General features: G+C 39.9%; 1 protein-coding gene across 3 annotated transcripts in view; it reads right to left on the bottom strand.

Annotated features, from left to right (window-relative positions):
* The window catches only part of EVI5 (ecotropic viral integration site 5), a 189,829-nt gene that overhangs the window by 27,623 nt on the left and 142,643 nt on the right, over nt 1–19,563 (bottom strand). For 2 of the 3 annotated variants that reach the window (XM_056123727.1, XM_056123726.1), the window contains one exon: nt 4,060–4,155. In XM_056123727.1, coding sequence (XP_055979702.1) covers nt 4,060–4,155 — 96 coding nt within the window. Of the gene's footprint in view, nt 1–1,843; nt 1,916–4,059; nt 4,156–19,563 lie in introns of those variants that run through there. The other variant, XM_056123728.1, reaches the window with a different exon arrangement.

The raw sequence follows: 19,563 nt of genomic DNA, 5'->3' as shown, positions 1-19,563 counted from the left end.
TGCCCTGCACTACTCAGCATGCCTCCCCATTCTCTTCTCCTACAGAGCATTGCTGGGGGTGGTGCCTATTTAAAAAAAAAAAAAGAGAGAGAGGATTAAAAAAGTGACACCTTATTTAACCATCTTTTTTTTGGGGGGGGGGGGGGTATACCAAACAGTGTATATTGTACACCAATATATACCAAACAGTGCCCAGCTATCTGGGGGCCACTCCCAGCTATTCTCAGCCAAGTTGCTGGGCTAGCATTCAGGCCCAGCAGGGACACAGAGGGGTACAAGGTGGTGCTGGGGATCAAATTCAGGACCACATCCATGGCCAGGATTGGGCTCCAGCCCTCAAACTGTTTCCTCGGTCCCATTATTTAACTGCCTTAAGAAGATGGTCCAACCAATAGACATTTCTGTAGAAGTCTAAAATGTATAGTATACTGGTTTAAACTTTCACTTATCCTCTTGTTAGTTTGGAAACTGCTGAAATAGACACAGGTTTTAAAATCCACTTACAGAAAAAATAAAATCTACAGATGAAAGCATAAAATGATTTGATATTATCTAGTAAATTTAATCTTTTAGCTTTGAACAGCCACTTGAAACTTGTTCTATTAAATTTACCCTTACTCACATAAATTAGTCACATTTATTCTTAACTGAATAACTGTCTCTTGTAAATTTCCGGTCTCATATTCACTCTCGCCTCTACTTATAACTTGTATGATCCCCAGCTACAATGCACTCACTTCTCTACAGGATTTTCTGTCTGGTCCTGCTTAAAATCCAGGACTCTGGTACAATTTAAATCTCATCAAATAATCCCCCAATTTTATACTGCATTAACTCTTTAACTGTAGAAAAAATTTACCCCGATATTTAATTTTCACAGTTGCATAAAAGATTGTTCTCACAGGCTATCTACAAAAAACACTCAAGTTTTACTTCATATAAACTATCTTCAGCCACTCCTGATGAGAGTAACACTATTTTTAGCTCAGGTGCATTAGAAACAAATGTTTGATGAATGATGTTTAGAATGGTATCAATAGAGAGAACAAAATGGGCTGAGCTCTTGCTTTGCATGGAGGAGGTTCAGGTTCAATTTCTAGCATTACCAAAACCATGGATCCCTGAGCCCTGAGTTGGGAGTCGCCCCTCAGCAGGTATGGGCCCGAAACCAAAAAAACAAACAAAAAAATTAAACCTCAGAAATAAAGTCTATCTATATAAATTTTCTTCATTTAGTAACATCAATTCTTTTATATAATTAGAAGGCAAAATTATGCATGGAAATAGTTACATACTGGTCATAATAACTTTTTGAATGTAAATAATAATTTTTATGTTTTTATTTTTATTTTTTTGTAAATCATAATGCTTTAATAAAACAAAACTTTTTGAGAGAAAAGAGAGATTCATGAATAAATGTTGCTGATCAGTAGTAAATGCTGATGAGTAGCAAACGTTTGTGGCCTTAAAGTTTATCTAAATAACACCATAAAATCAAACCTGCAGAAATCAATTTATTGTGACCAATTACAGTCCATCTACCTAGTTTCTGGCAGATACGTGCTAACATGTTTATTGTACTTTTATTTTAAGATTTATTAACAGAAATGTTTCAAAGATGACCCTGAGCACATGCTTCTGAGTAAATAAAAGTAGTAATAACCTCCAAGTTCAAAAACAATTTCAAACATATCATTCTTAAAGATGGGTGTATAAACACAATGGCTGTGTTGATCATGGGGTTATTTGAACATCATTTATCCTTTTTCTCTAGAACCGTGCTAGAGATGTTCTCAGCCCATAGACCACAATCCATTTCCTTCTTTAAAGACAACTCTTGCCTGGCAGGACTGTGAAGGGACTCAAGGTTCTGGTTTTACTAAACTCCTTCGGTGCCAGGGTTAAGCCCATTATTCTGAAAGGGAACATGTGCAGAGATGTCACTGTGATCTCAGTGAAGACATGGCACCCCTGATAAAGGTGACAGATATCACTATCAGGGACAGCCCTCACACACTTCTTCCTGTGTTTAAAAGCCTGTGAGTGCCAGGGTTGTGACAGAGATTTCAAGCAGCAGCAGCATTAGGAGACCAATGATGAGGGAGAGAATCCACCGGCTGCTACCTTCAGGCCACTTGTAGTTTGTGAAAAGCTGATTCATGATTTAGGCCTTTCTAAACTAAATATGCTATTGCTTATACCTAAAAGGGTTCTAATAGCCTTTTCATAAATTTATTTTCACCTGATAGAAACCTTTCTAAAATATGACATTTTCCCTCCTTATTAAAAATAACACGCATTATATTCTCTCTCTCTCTCTCTCTGATCACACATGCAAACATGAACAATGCTGCTCTTACTCTGCGAATTAACTACATCCCTTGCCCAACATTTAATTCTTTTTTTTTTTTGGAGTTTTGTTTGTTTTAATTTTTTTATCATTTTTTTATTAGTGAAACACCATGAGGTACAGTTATAGACTTATAAATTTTTGTGCTTGGGTTTCAGTTATACAATGATCAAGTACCCATCCCTCCACCAGTGCCCATCCTCCCCCACCACGGGTCCTAGCATCCCTCCCACCCCCCCCTCCCTGCCCCCTCCTCCCTCCGTCCCACCCTGCCGCTGTGGCAGGGCATTCCCCCTTGTTCTCTTTCTCTTCTTTTGGGTACTGTGTTTTGCAAGAGAGGCATTGAGTGGCAATCATGTTTGGTCTATAGACTACTTTTAGCATGTCTCTCCCACCCTGGGAGGGTCTTCACAACACCCTTTATTTGGTGCTCTCTTCTCTACTACATGGAAAGTATCATGTTAAGCAAAATGAGTCAGAAAGAGCGGGATAGACACAGAAAGATTGCATTCATCTGGGGAACATAAAGCAACAAAAAGGGAGACTAACACCCAGGAATGGCTGAGATTAGTACCAGAAATTTTGCTCCATGACTTGAAGGCCAGCCACATGTGCTAGGTGAAAAGGAAGCTCAGATAATTTTTATGTTTTTTAAAAAGAATAAGGAGATCCTAAATCCCTCAGCTATTAACATAGCTGAATAATCAATATTTATAGGCATGACACCCAAATTTCAGAACTGACTTAAAAATCATCTCTAAGATTTATCAGTATTTTTGATGCTTTTTTTTTTATTCAAAATTTACTTAGACTGACTACCTCCAGCAGTTACTACTTAAAACATCTTGTAATGAGCAAACATTTTCTTTGAGATTTAAGCTAATTTAATGGTCACACTAATTTTATTCTTCTTCTTTTCTTTAATAAATAAGATTTATGTTGGCCATTCAAATTTTACTGCTGATTAAATTATTACTGTACAAATAATTCAAGATAAAAATATACTTTTCCACTTATGCTCAAGTAGATATTTATCACTAGTAATTAAGGATAAGAAAACAGTCAGTCACAGTAACAGAAAGCATCTTTTTAGTCAAAATATACTGTTTTAAATAATATAAATTACTTATATAGTGCCTTGCAAAATTACCTCAAAACGCCACAAATTTCACAGATTCAAGGTAGTGCCAGTTAGAAAGCGTTTAGATACTAAGAAATCTGTTAACTGATATTAGGCAAGTATCCTTTTTTGCAATCTCAGTAATATCACCATGGAAGGAAAAAGAAGAAGGCAAGAGTCAAAAAACTTCCTTTTACCCACAACAGTAAACTCCGCAAATCTCTTCTACAGGTATAAAGCAAATTTTGGTTGGTATAAAGTAACCAAAAAAAAAAAAAAACTGGTTAGGGTTTTGAAATATCAGTAAGTATTTTATATATATATACACATACATATATATATTCTCCATGCAAACATTACCTGATCATTTTAGATCATGAATAAAGTGGTTCAAGAAAAATAAATTCTTAATCCTGTCAGAAAAATCTGGTAAAATCTTCTAAAATGTTGTAATTATAGACAAAGAGCTGCTTAAAATATTTATCATGATATTTCCAGTAGCTAAGTCCATCATAATCAGTAATGAAATGCCTTTACAATACAGAGGAAGGAAGAAAGAAATATGTAAAGATCAAAGTTTATCACTTACCTCATGATTCAGCTCTGCTATCTGATCTTTTAGTTCCCTAATATACTGGTTAGAATCAGACTTATTAAGCTGTCCTTGAAGCTTTCCTTCTTCTTTCTGTTTTGTGATAATACAAGAAATCAGAAACAATTTTTTGAACAAAATATTTGAAAAGAGTATAAACGCATATCTTTAAATTGAATAAATTTTGTGTATACATTTTAAAATTATCTTTGAAAAATGATTCATAGTAATAAATTCATATTAGTTATTGAACATCCTAAATATTTTAAAATAATACAATGCCAACTACTTACAATAAAAGCAACTTATAAATGTGACTTTGGGGAGATCAACTAACTGAATGGTCTTCTACTGAAAAAAATTACTCTCAAATTATTTCAAAGTTATTTTTCTATTTTGAGGGATGATGACTTCTAACCATAAAAATCTAGGGCCTTCTACAACTACACTGGAAATTTGCTCTTGTTTGAAAACAGAAGGAGAAAAAGGAAAAGAAAATGTTCTTCACTCCATTCTTAAAAGAGAAAGGGAGTTCTAAATCTCTTCTGCTTACTTAGCTCAGGAATGTGAGTCCTAAATAAAAGATGCTTCAGTCTGAGGAGCTGGTTCTAGGACTGTGTTGGGACAAGTTTCTAGGGTCACAGATTAGGAAGGGGGAGAAACTGTTTTATTTTTTACTTTTCTTTTTCTTCTTCTTTTTTTTTTTTTTGCTTTTTGGGTCACACCTGGTGATGCACAGGGGTTATTCCTGGCTCTGCACTCAGGAATTACTCCTGGCGGTGCTCAGGGGACCATATGGAATGTTGGGAATTGAACTCAGGTTGGCCACATGCAAGGCAAATGCCTTACCTGCTGTGTTATTGCTCCAGCCCCTTGAGAAGCTATTTTCTTATGCTGTCTGAAAACATACATGAATTCTGAATATGAAGGGCTTATTAAAGAGTGAAAACCAAATTGCTTTTTGTTCTTTTCAGAATGCTTGGGAGGCCTTGGACTGAAGCTGCTGGGGGACATGGTAATTGCTATACTTTCTGGCCTCTTTCATTCCACTTTTAGAAACAAAGCATTTCAAAGTCACCATAGTAAGACTAGAGCAGTAATAAGGTCTAAAGAATTCACTACCCAAATTGCATTTATTTCAACTGTCTCTCACATTAAGATTTTCCTTGGCTCTAGATTTATTTCATTTGTGTCTTGTATATCCAAAGTGGAAAAAGACACGAAACAGCAGGGAGTATGTAAGTGAGCAACTGAAGCAAGAAAGAAGAGAAGGAAGAAGATAGAAGAGAGGAGAAATACATGGAAGCTATTCATTGATGTAAAATCAACACAGAAATTATTTTCCTAGAATATATTTCCCAAATCTCATAGGTCATCAGAAATGGCACCAGCAATTGAGCATTTAGATATATTTCCAAAAGAGAAAACATATATGTGCGTGTGTGTGTGTTCATCTGTCTTTTTTCTCGGGGGTGGGGGGGCTCCCAAGTACTGCTCAGGAAGTCACAGAAACCCCTCTTGGTGACTCTTAGACAGCTGGCCCTGTGATTCAGTGTAGAGCTGAGGAGAACTGGCCCTGCAGTGCCTGAGGATTACCAATTTCACTTGAGATTATCAATTATCTAATGTTTTAGAATTTTTTTCATATATTTTTATGACTTTCTATTTTCAAGCAGCTTACACATGTTGTTTCTGATAAGCAGGTGGGAAAATGTCAACTACACTAATAAATTTACCAGGAACCTGCATTTTCTTGAGGTTTTCTTTTGGTTTAGCTGATAACAACAGATTGCAGTTAACTGGTTTCCTAAGCAAAACTAATTAGGTAAGTAACAAACTTAGAGTAAATAAAATCCTACACACCAATAGTTTTGGTAGTCTGCATTTTCACTGACAGATTTTAAAATACAATCTTTTTTTGGTTATACAAAAACAAAACACTTTATATTAAAAGAGAATGTAAGGTAATATTTCCAAAGGTTTAAATGCATATTTCTCTTGTGCCTTAGAATAACTGTTCTGTCAATTATTACTCTGATATCCATAATAACTTGATTCACATTAAAACATTAAGTTACATAGGAATTTGTATATTATTATCAATAACCCTAGTAAATGATACACACGTTTAAATGATTGAGATAAAATAACAATACTAATTTATTCTAAAATGTATTAAAACTATCTAGAATAGATGAGTACCTGATAAAACAAATATGTCAAAATATTATTTTTAAATTGAAGTGGTGGGTTTATATTATCCATTCTAAATTTCTTTCAGCATCTATTTATTTGGAAATTTTCACAGTAAAATATTGGAAGGAAGCATAGGAATGAAAACCAATTCATTTCTGCTCTCCCGAAAGGATGCTAAAAAGTATTTGGTTCATACTATATTTCATTTACAGGTGTAAAGATAAGTACCTTCCAAAGATTACTTAGTGTTTTATTTATAGTTTTGCTATTTTGCCCAACATCCTACAGTACTTGACTCTTTGCTCTGGATCAATCCAGGTGGGTGTGAGGGACCATATGGGGTGCCGGGATTGAACCCAGGTTGGTTACATGCAAAGCCAAGTGCCTTATCAGCTATACTACCTCTGTACTATCTTTCTGGCACCAATATGAATATTAAAATCTACCATTTGTTCCAGGAATGGACACTATTCTTATAATTTACTGAAAATGCAAAATACAAAAATTGAACTGGGGCTGGAGTAATAGTACAATGGGTAGGGCATTTGTCTTGCAAGTGGCCAATCCCAGCATCCCATATTGGTCCCTCAAGCACCGCCAGGAGTTAATTCCTGAATGCAGAACTAGGAGTAATCCCTGAGCATTGCAGGGTGTGATTAAAAAAAAAAACCCACAAAACCTCAAAGACCAAAAATCACCTTCAGGAGTCCAGAGGGATAGTACAGTGGGTTGTTCTGTATGGGGATGTACAGGGGTTGACCCCCGTCATCCATATGGTCACTGAATAATTTCTGAGTGCAGAGCCAGGAGTAAATCTTGAGCATTGCTGAGTGTAGCTGAAAACCCCCAAATAAATAAATAAACATAGAACTTCATTAAGAAAAAATTTTAGAACAGATAGAATTGCAGTTCATTGCCTTGCATGTGGCCGAACCGGACAACCCTGGTTCAATTCCTCTGCCCCTCTCCGAGAGCCCAGCCTACCATGAGTATCTCGCCCGCACTGCAAAGCCTGGCAAGCTACCCGTGACATATTCAATATACCAAAACACAGTAACGAGAGTCACAATGGAGACATTACTGGGCCCACTCCAGCAAACAGATGAACAACGGGAGGACAGTGACAGTGACAGTGACTATTATAATTTGTAGTAAATGTGCGGATCCTGTATGAAGATCCATTCTCTTTTTCTTATAGTGGTGGGACAGTTGGAATTAATACCCCTGCACATCCCCAATTCCTTAATTCCTTAAATCCTTGACGGAAATGACAGGAAAATCATATCTGTTTTTCACAGTAATTGGTTCAGGGTTTGTTAAAATATTGTGAATTTAAAAATTGTTGCTTGAGGGGGTATGGTGCCGCCAGATCAATATGTACCTGTGAGGCTAGTGCATCAGCAGCCTGATGGCGCCTTCAGACTTCCAGATACCCCAAAATTGCTGCTGTGCCTTTGGCCAGACCCCAAAAACCTGGGGCAAAATTTACCAAGAAAGTAAACGGCCAAAAGTTAGGTATGTGGGAGACACACCCATAAACCACTTCGGGGTCAGCTATATGATTAGAGGCATGGCCTTTCTGGTTTCTGATTGAACTGCTTAATGGTCATGATCCCAGAGACTCAGTGGCTTGCTGTCGCCAAGCCACCCCAGGGGGGAAAGGGTGTTGTCCCTCTACCTGCTCCCCCTTGGCGGCTCGGTGGCCGCCATCTGCCAGAGGTCATTAGACAGACATTGGGCCCACAGTGACGAGACATGTGGGGCCTCATGGGATGGGGGTGGAGTTGGCCCTTTCCACCCCACCCCAACAGACCCTGAGTTGTCATCCACAAACAGCCTCTCTGGCTCCTGATCAAACTGCTTAACGGCCATGATCCAAGAGACTCAGAAACAAATCTTGGAACTCAGTGGCTTTTGGCAGAAATGCATCCACACTCCGCAGTAGGTTACTGTCGCCGGGCCACCCCAGGGGAGAAAGGGTGTTGTCCTTCCGCCTGCTCCCCCTAGGCGGCTCGGTGGCCGCCATCCACCAGAGACCATTGGACAGTCAGGTTTGAGCCCACAGTGACGAGACACGCGGGGCCTTATGGGATGTGGCTGGAGCTGGCTCTTTCCTCCACATCCCATCAAGACACCAATTCGTAGCTCGTGAACAGCCTTTCTGGCTCCTGATCAAGCTGCTTAACGGCCATGATCCCAGAGACTCAGGAGCAAATCTCAGAATCCAGCAGGTTTTGGCAGAAATCCTTCCAGTTTTAAGTGTTAAAATTTCAGAATTTCAAAATCATGTGGCCACTACTGCAGCCACGTGACATCGTATGTTTTTCTTAACCAGCAACAGAACACAAATTGTCTACTGTTGCCTTTTTGGCAGATCTGAGTGTTGGGGTAAAATACCAAATAATAATGGTGGGTCTGGTGTCAAAATATTGAATGTGATCAAAGTAAAGAGAGAGTAATGTGGAAATCATCTGCCCCACAGGTAGGACGAGGGTGTGAGATGGGGGTGTGCTGGGGTTTTTGGTGGTGGACAATGGGCACTGGTGAAGGTATGGGTGTTTCATTGTATGACTGAGAATTAAAACTGAAAGCTTTGTAACTGCTCTCATGGCGATTCAATAAATAAAATTATAAAAAATGAAAAAAAAAAGGTGGAGTTCATGCCCAATTCAATCAGCTAATCAGTGGCTGAATAAATAGCAGTACTCCTACATAAAAAATAAATAAATAAAAATTGTTGCTTGGAATGATGGAATATAGTTTCTTATTCCAGTTATTATGATAACTTCAGCTGTTAACTTTTTTATTTTTATTACTATTATTATTATTTTGCTTTTTGGGGTCACACTTGGCAATGCACGGGGGTTACTCCTGGCTCTGCACTCAGGAGTTACTCCTGGTGGTGCTCAGGGGACCATATGGGATGCTGGGAATCGAACCTGGGTCGGTTGTGTGCAAGGCAAACGTCCTATCCGCTGTGCTATCTTTCCAGCGCTGTTAACTTTTTTAAATAGTGAAATCTTCCTAAGGATAAAAATGGTAAGGGCAGAAAATCAGCAGGGCAGCAACATCAGAAACTTAGCTGAATTTAACAAGTTCAGGTCGATTCTGTTTCTGAAGCACATCCTACCACTGGACTTTCTGGGTACATGAATCAATAAATCCTCTTTATTATTTATGCCATATTGTTTAAACTGAATAAATCCAGTATTGGATTTTCTGTTACCTGCAATAAAAACATTCTACTTTTTCTTTTTTTCTGACAGTTTTAGAGACAAACTTCAGGGTTTCACACATATACAAAGCATGAGCTCTGCCACTGATCCACATTCCCAGCCCTCTCTCTAATAAATATATTTTTAAAACATGGCCAAGTAAGTGAATAGTAAAAACAACTTATTTATAGGAAACATGAAGCGGTAATTCCTAAAGATTATCACAGAGAAAAATCACCTAGGCAGTTTTGTGAACATTAAGAAACAATAAACTGGACCCAGGAGAGAGCTCTACAAGCTGGAGTGCAGACTTTGCATGCTGGAGCACCAAGACTGATTTCTCACACTGCATGGTCCCCCAAGCACAGCTCAGTGTGGCTTCCCCGCAAGAGAAAGAGAACAACAGTAAAAGAACTTGCTTCTCACAAATTTAACTCTACCTATCTGGGTAGAGGGCTTGAAAAGCAGTAAACTTTAAAAGCTACACAAGGGCTGGAGTGATAGCACAGAAGGTAGGCCATTTGCCTTGCATGTGGCCAACCTGTTTCGATTTCCAGCATCCCATATGGTCCCCCAAGTACTGCCAGAAGTGATTACTGAGTGCAGAGCCAGGAGTAATCCCTGAGCATCGCCGGGTGTGACCCAAAAAGCTACTCAAGTGATGATTCTTTTTTTTTTTTTTGGCTTTTTGGGTCACACCCGGCGATGCTCAGGGTTACTCCTGGCTCCTCACTCAGGAATCACTGCTAGCAGTGTTCAGGGGACTATACGGGATGCTGGGGATGGAATCCGGATTGGCTGTGCAAGGCAAATACCTTACCCACTGTCCTATCACTCCAGGTCTACAAGTGGTGATTCTGATGCAGTTAGCCTGTAGGCTGGCACGTAGCAAATCATTGATTTGAGCCACCTTTTGGATGCTGACCTTTTATGAACACAAATTCAAACTTCTATTCATACCAATTATAAGTTAATCGTATCCTATCTCATAAACATCTTAAAAAATATTTTATAATAGCACAGCGGTACGGCGTTTGCCTTGCACATGGCCCACATGGCCGACTCGACCGACCCGGATTCGATTCCTCTGCCCCTCTCAGAGAGCCCGGCAAGCTACTGAGAGTATCTCACCAGCATAGCATAGCCTGGGAAGTTACCCATGATGTATTTGATATATGAAACACAGTAACAACAAGTCTCACAATGGAAATGTTACTGGACCCACTCGAGCAAATCAATGAACAATGGGAGAACAATGATACAGTGCACTCATAAAATATGTTCATTATGTTTACATATACGAAAGATCATTTATTTCAACTACCACCACAATGGTAAATGTGGTGACTGACAAGGACTCATAAATTTATTTACAAATAGCCACTAAATTTCCAGAGAAAATATACTTAAAAGCAAAAATAGAGGAAAACTGCCAAGAGTTCTTAAATTAATCTCTTTCAATTCTGCTATCAGTTTTCACTTCACATTATTTCTACGTGACGTTCGGCTGGGCAGTTCCCTGTCTCCACAGGTTGGTTCAACTTTAAATTCAAATCCCTTTACTGGTTAACCTAGCTCTCAAACAGAAAATACTATTTTAGAATTCGGTAATGTATAATGAGGAACTAAATAAAATGTTTAGAATCTGAGAAGTTCATAGGGTTACATATGAACCCTATGACTGAAAACTAATAGTTCTAAAGAATTTAACAAAAAAAAAAAAAACCCAAAGATTTAGGGACCAGCAAAATAGTTCTTTAAGAACATAAGACACCAATACCTGTGAGGCAACACAACAAATAAATGAAGGAACTACGTAGTCCAATGTTTCCATCTACTCATCAAGTTATGCGCTAATGGGGGTCCCTTAATATTACAAAAATGTGTGCAGGGGAGCAATGACTGTGGTGTGCAATGATCTTAGGCACATACTCCTCTGTTTTCTGCCCACAGCCACCAGGAACTGTAATCAGAGAAAGGATGAGGTAGCAATGGAAAGTGCACAAGATGTGGCACAGATTCTGTTTCAGATTACTGAAAAAAATTAACAAATGCCATGGCTAATAAGGAACAGATAGGTAAATGAGTATTTGTACAACAGGTATATGATCAAAGTTTATGGCTTCTAAGAGCAGCAGAATTTTGAGTCACAGATATTATTATCTTCATCTGTTGTACTCTAACACTAACATACTATTTAAAAAGCTGACATGGTCCAAGAGACAGTTCAAGTGGCAGAGCACATGCTGAACACAAATACCAGGCCTTGAGTTTGATTCCCAGTGTCAGCAGGCCCCCATAGCACTGCGGGGTGTGGCACTGGTGACCAGCAAGCACTTCTGGGTGCCAAGCACTAACCATCAGGCTGAGAATCATTGAAAATGGCTCAGATCTACCCCCTGACAAGCATTACTTGGGCAGCCCCTACAAAAATAAAAAGTTAAACGATGAAATGTAGCGTCCAAACCAGCAGATAAAAGGTGAGTCTTTTAGCCTGTATCTCTGGGCTGCATGTTTTTGGGCCTGTTAAAATTAAGGTACAAGGGAGATGAGTGAAATAAAGCTACTTTGAACACGTGTTTTGGGAGAAAAAAGTGGGGTTTTGTAGTGCACAACAAAAAATGTTGTGGAGTGAGAGCAGAAACTAAAGAGTTAGGACTAGTCTAAACTCACATATTTGGTCAACCTCAAGTTTTGAAGGAAACTGAAATGAACATCCCTAAGTCTGTTCATACTTTCCCCCTCTTCCATTTGTTTTCAATGCAGCTATAACTTACCCATCTTGCCACAGGAAGGGTACAACTTTAGACAGAAAGCAGATCTTTAAAGCTGTGTTTTAAGTCATAGGCTTCTCAATTCTCTATACAACTGAATGATATGTTCTTGCTCTTGTAATATTTATAGAATATAGCCAGTCAACACCAAGTTAATACATAAAAAGGCAGTAGAAAGTACTTCAGAGATAAGGAGGCAAATATGAAAGAATCCAGTCTTGCAAAATTGCCATCTTGCAAAATTTTTCTGTAGCTATTTTTTTGTTTTCAAAATTTTCAAACCTACAGGACAGCTGAAACAGTAGTCAAGATGCTTCTTTACCTTTTAACTCTTTTCTGCCAATTACTATTCTGCCATATTTGCTTTCATTCTTTCTCTTTGTGTATATTTTGAACCATTTTACGTTTGAATGTAAACTTGGAGATGTGCCATTTCATTACTATATATTTTAACACATCTCTAAGAATAAGAAACTATCCCACATAATCAAATTCTCTAACAATGAATCTGACAATAATTCACTGTGTCACTGAACATGAAGTCCCTACTCAAATTTCTCTACAAAGGCCTAAACTGTGTAATTACTGCTCAGAATCAAACAAAGGACCATGATTACATTTTGTTGTTACATATCTTTGGTCTCTTTTAATCTAAAATAATTCTTTTGGCACTGTAGAGGTAGTGCAGCAGGTAGGGTGCTTGCCTTGCATGTGACCAACCTAAGTTTGATCCCTGGTACCCTGTAATGTCGCCCAAGCCCTAGCAACAGTGACCCCTGAGTGCAGAGTCAGGAGTAAGCCCTCAGCACCACTGGCTTTGGTCCCCCAACAACAAATGAACAAATAAAGTTTTTATATTAATATTTTTGAAAAAAAAAAAAAGCCTGTCTTCGAAAACACTTGAGCTTATTTGCCAACGTGGCTTGGCGCAAGCCTCAGGCAACCGCAAGTGAACGGCCAAGCTCACAAAGCAGTGCAGAGAAGCGATAAAGGAAGACCTCAAAGAGAGAAGAGCAGAAGTGCTGGCAGATGCGGCAGAAGCCGGGAAAAGCATTTGCAATGCCCACCTCCTTTGCCAACTACAAGACCAAGATGACTGCCCTCCCATGTCCTGATGGATCCATCACATCTTCCAGAAGGGCAATGGAGAAGATTATCCATGACTTCTACTCAGATCTCTTCGATAGCCATGTCCACCTGCCCACATACCAAATTCTGCAGGACGGATATGTCATTCCCACTGTTCTCTCTTCTGAAATCCAACACGCCATTTCATTGGTAAAGAAGCAAACAGCACCTGGCCCAGACAAGGTCAGACCTGAACACCTGAAGAATCTGCCATCAGTACTCATCAATACGCTGGCTCGGCTCTTCACACACTACCTTGTCTGAATGCAAGGTTCTGTCCCAGTGGAAAACCAACAGGACTATACTACTGTACAAGAAGAGGGACATCCACGACATTGGCAACTATCACCTGATCTTCCTGTAGTCTGTCATCTACAAGCTGTTCACTCGAGTCATCCTGAATAGGATTGGCAGATCACTAGATGAAGGACAACCACGCGAGCAAGCCGGGTTCCGCAAAGGATTCAGCACGATCAACCATCACTGTCACTGTCACTGTCCTCCCATTGCTCATGGATTTGATTGAGCGGGCCCAGTAATGTCTCCATTGTGACAATTGTTACTGTGTTTGGCATATGGAGTACGTCCCAGGTAGCTTGCCAGGCTTTGCCGTGCGGGCGAGATACTCTCGGTAGCTTGCCGGGCTCTCCAAGAGGGGCGGAGGAATCGAACTCAGGTCGGCCATTTTGGCTGCATGCAAGGCAAATGCCCTACCTGCTGTGCTACTGCTCCAGCCCATGATTGACTATATCCACACGATAACCAAGCTCATTGAGGTTTCTTGGGAGTTCAAGATGCTGCTCTGTCTAACGTTCATTGATTTAAAGAAGCCTTTAATTCTGCTGAGACTGAAGCGGTCATCAAAGCACTAGCCAAAAAGGGTGTTCAAACTAAATACATCAGGATCCTTCATGAGCTTTATTATGGATTCACTACCAGGATCTCACCATTCTATAAATAAGTGATCATCCATGTCAAGAAAGGGGTTCGGCAGGGTGATACCATTTCACTAAAACTCTTCAGTGCCCCCCCTCAAGAACGTCATGCGACAACTGGAATGGGAAGGAATGGGAGTGAAGATAGAGAGTCAGTAACTACACCACCTCTGCTTCACTGATGACACTGTTTCTAATAACACCAAGCAGCCAAGCAGTATAAATGCTGGCCGGCTTCGACCGTGAGTGTGGGAAGGTCGGACTACAGCTGAATCTGACAAAGACAATGTTTATGAGAAAGGGTCTCGTTCTTGATGTTCCTTTCGTTCTCAACAGAATGAACATCTCTGAATGCAACAATTATGTATACCTAGGTCGAAAAGTCAACATGATGAATGACCTGGCACCTGAGTTGCACAGGAGGAAGAGAGTGGCTTGGAACGCTTTCAAGAGCGGTGAAGACATAGCTAAGAGGACGAAGAACCTCTGGCTCTGGGCACATCTCTTCGATTCCATTGTTCTTCCTGCATTAACATATATCTCAGAGACCTGGGCCCTACAAAAACAGGATGAGAATGCTATTCAGGTCTCCCAAAGAGGAATCGAAAGAGCTATGCTTGGAGTATCACGCTTCACTCAAATGAGAGAAAGAATCCAGAGTTCCAACCTCTGTCAATGATAGAGAATCAGGGATGCTGTCTCGTTTGCCAAGGCATCAAAAATCAGATGGGCTGGACACGTAATGAGATTTGGAGACGACCGCTGGACTAGCGCCGTTACAGACTGGATTCCATGGGATGTCAAAAGATCTCATGGCCACCCACCTACGAGATGGTCAGAGTTCTTCGTCAGTACCCTGAACGAATGGTTTGAGGTTGTTCGTATTCCTCCAATGAGCAGAAACCACTGGGCTACAGTAGTGCGTGACAGGGATGAATGAAGATGTTACTGGCACCCGCTCACGCAAATTGATGATTAACAGGATGTCAAGTGATCAATATTTCTGAAGAGTTCAAGTTTATGGGTTGTGTATATCCAAGCTGAAACAGAAAAATATCCCACTCCAAGGAACGTACAATTTGAATCTCTTTTAACACCAACAGACAGCAGAGTAAAATGAGAAAATACATATGTATTTAATAGGTAGGTCAAATATATAATATATAGGAACAGAACATCAAAATGTCTGAAGCCAAACACTCAGAAAACAGGAAAGAATTAAACCAGAAAATAGCATTTTTATGTTAAACTAGGGCTGGAGCGATAGCACAGCGGTAGGGTGTTTGCCTTACAAGCGGCCAACATGGCTGACCCGAGTTCGATTCCTCCGCCCTCTTGGAGAGCCCGGCAAGCTACCAAGAGTATTCGATATGCCAAACACAGTAACAACAAAGTCTCCAATGGAGACGTTACTGGGCCCGCTCGAGCAAATCAACGATCAACGGGAGGGCCTTTACCTTTACCTTTATGTTAAACTAGTACATAGTTATCACATCATTTATATATATTAATCAAAATAAAACCAAAATAGTTGCTATGATTTTTCTTTGCTTCTTATTAATAGAGACTAACATATAGGTTAAACTTTTCAATTCTAGGAGGTGAAAGAACTCTCTACACATTTGAGTAACATTTTAAACACATACAGGGCCAGGGATGCAGCTCAGTATTGGAGCATTGCAGCTCAGTATTGGAGCATTGCCTTTCATGTGCAAGGCCCTGGGTTTAATCCCTGGCAATAAAAAAAAAATTATAAAATAAACACATGAAAACATTTTTTTCTGGGACCAAAGATTAATATAGAAGGCAAGAGTCTTGACCTGCACCTGACCTGCACCATATGACATGATCCTGGTACTACGAATAGTCCCCAAGCCTCACCAGGAGTAATCCCTGAGCACAGAGCCAGGAGTAAGCCCTGAGCACAGTAGGATGTGTCCCACAATCGAAAACAAACCTAAGTTTTTCAACCTGTCACTTGTCTTCTGCAATAATATTCTATACGGTACATAAATAATTCTAAAATGTGGGAGAAGGATACAAAAAATCTCTAAGATTTTGTCATTAAAACATCAAGCAATCACTCATTAAGCTTCATCCTGCTGAGACAGCGTTCACAAGTAGAAAACTCCGTAGCCAAAGAATCTGGTTCAAAAATGTAGTTTTGGACAGCTTGAACTGTCAGATTTTAACATCCTTATGTGGCATGGAGATTATCATCAGGCGCTGGGGTGGGGGAAGGGGAGAGGAGGGGATTAATCTCCATTTTTTCCTCTTGGCTGTTTTATATTTGTTTGTCTGTGGTTTTGATATCATTGATCTAACTCTTGTGTAAAGAGATATATCCCAAGGACTAATGACACTGATAGAACAGGGAAATCTTTTGGGAAGAACTGTCTGAGGACACTAAGACTTGGACAATAAGTTCCACAGTTAAAACTGACAGCAAATAATTTTAGTGTTTCTTCAATATTAAGAGTTATAATTTCCTTTTTGAAAAAGGTAGGATTAGAGAGATAGTACAGTGGGGAGGGTGCTGGCCTTCCATGCAGCCAACCAGGGTTAGATCCCTGATCCCTGGAATCTTATAAGGTCTCCCTTGCCTGCCAGGAGTGATCCTTGAGCAGAGAGCCAGGAGTAACCCTCGAGCACTGCCAGGTGTGGCCCAAATACAGAAACAAAAATAAAAACAGTTCTGGGTGGAGATAGCTCCAGAATTGTGGAGGTGGGATGGCAAATCCTACACATGCAGAGGTCCCCTGCCAATCTCTGAGATTCTATGACTCTAACCCAATAATAAATCAAACAAGGGAAAAATTTTAAAAGAATATAAATGTCAGAGATTTAAAAACACTAAGATGTCTGAGTTCACTTATTTTATTACATGATTGAAATTTGTGTGGTAATTATGTACTTTCTTGATATTAGATGGGATATATTTACTTACATCTACTATCTTTTCCTTTCTACTTATAAATTTTTATTAGCTATGCTATTTTTACAGTAGAAACTAAGAACATTCTATTCCATATCAACTATTTCCATATTTCTCTAGTACGAGTTCTGGATTTAAATTAGCTATTGTATTACCCACTTTTTCAAATACTACACAAATTTCTTAGTTCTTTTATTTATTTATTTTTATTTTTTTAGTTTTTGGACCACACCTGGGAATGCTCAGAAGTTACTGCTGGCAGTGCTCTGGGGACCATATGGTATGCTGGGGACATGTTGGTCGCATGAAAAGACAAGAGCCTTATCCACTGTCTTATTTCTATGGTCCCACAAATTTCTTAAGTTTTTTTTTTTTTAATTTTAACTTGATTTAAGCCAGATTTCACTACAGAATTTTTTCAAGAATAATATGTCAGCAGTTTCTTCATACTGGAAAATGCCATCCTACTTCAAAATATTTTATCCATACTTTGCTTGGCTTGTAATTTATTACCCAAACTCAGAATCTTAGAGACTGGCTATTAGAGAACTTTCTGTAGTGGTGATGTTTTTTAACTGCTTATTGAATATAGGTACAGTAGTAGTTACCATATGACATGAAGCAAGTGAGATAATGTCACTAAGGAATTAAGGGACTGATTTTATTTTGGGGAGGGGGTCTCCCAAATGGCACTCAGGTGATCTGGGGACCAGTCCCAGTGATACTCAACCAATCACACCTGATTACTCAATATCCTGGTCAAGCAAGGCCAGTGTTGGGAGCAAGGCGTCCAGAGACTGCATGACATGCATTTTACCCAGTCTTTTCGGCTACCTCTCTTTATCTTTAATTTTTAATTTTAATCAACTTAAACTTAAATTGGAGGTCTTCGGCTGCCGGAGCCCAGGTCGGGGTGGGGAGGAAAGCTCGACCTGCTCCCCTCCAAGAGGCCCTGGCGAGGACAGCCAGGTGCGGGGGCAGAAGACTGCATTGTTCTCTTCTGGGAGCTGGCTTTTATAGTCTCTGAGTCTTGGCCATTGATGGGATTACATGGCTCCAGGGGGCCAGTTGGTGGGTGTGACCCCCGCCTACTGGAATTCGGAAGATCTGGGTGGAGGATGCTCAGCCCTGATCCGATTAGGCTTGGAGATCTCAGCCCCGGGACCCTACTTTGGACAAAGTAGCAGGCTACCGAATGTAACCTGCCCCACACGGCAGAGTCTGGCAAACTCCCCGTGGCGTACCCAATATGCCAAATACCAGTAACAATGACGGGTCTCATTCTCCTAAAGAGCCTTGAATATAGCACTTTCTTTAAAATCTCAGGGCTAGGATGAAGGAGACGTTACTGGGGCCTGCTTGAGGCAATCGACGAATAATAGGATGGTCGTGATTCGTGATTCGTGAAACTTAAATTGCCACCTGTGGTTAGCTGTTAAAATACTGCGAGTGGGGCATAGAAAACACTCTGTTGGTTTCTGGCACTGATTCAGATGTAAGAAAGCTGGAAGATAAAAAGTTCAGGAGGTAAGGTACTTGACATGCACACAACTGTAGAGCTATGTCCCTGGTTCAAATACTTTGCACCACATATGGCACCTGAGCACCACCAGGGGTAACTCCTGAGCAGAGCACCAGAACTAGACCCTGAGCACTATGGAGTGTGGCCTAACCACTTATCCCTCTCCCCAGCCTGCCCCATGCCCCACCCTGCAAGAAATCTAGAGGTCAAGTCCTACTCTTTCCATACAAACTCAAAGGTTTAAATGCTTATGTAGCATTAGGAGCCAAATTTTCTTTGAACACAGTACATTCTTTTTGAGGCAAGAGCAACAGTACTATGGGTAGGATGCTTGCCTTGCACATGGCTGACCCGTGTCCAATCCCCAGCATCCCATATGTTTTCCTGACTCCGCTAGGACTGATTCCTGAGTGCTGAGCTAGGCATAAACCCTGAGCACCACTGGGTTTGGCCCAAGAGCCAAAATCCAACCAACCGAACAAACAAAAAAGATCATAATGCATTCTTTAACCTTCAAACTTACAGTCTTTTGAGACCACTAATTTTATACCCATTATTCTTAATGTCAGGTATCCCTGTCATTTATGCCTATAAGCTACTACTTATTTTACATTCTTACTCTCATTTATTGTGATCATTTAATTTTTTATCTTTATGCCAATATTTCAACTTTTTTAGCACTGTCTACTGAATAGTCCTTTGTGCTTCCTGCAATGAACTGGATTTTAATTTGCTTCCTTAAGAGTACAACCTTCCTTCTTACCTAATTGTATACCTTACAATATATTCTTTTACT

The sequence above is a fragment of the Sorex fumeus genome, unplaced genomic scaffold (genome assembly GCF_029834395.1).
Source record: "Sorex fumeus unplaced genomic scaffold, SorFum_2.1 ptg000047l, whole genome shotgun sequence".
Classification (NCBI taxonomy): domain Eukaryota; kingdom Metazoa; phylum Chordata; class Mammalia; order Eulipotyphla; family Soricidae; genus Sorex; species Sorex fumeus.
Note: the sequence above shows the minus strand (reverse complement) of the source record. Positions and strands in the feature narration are given on the sequence as shown.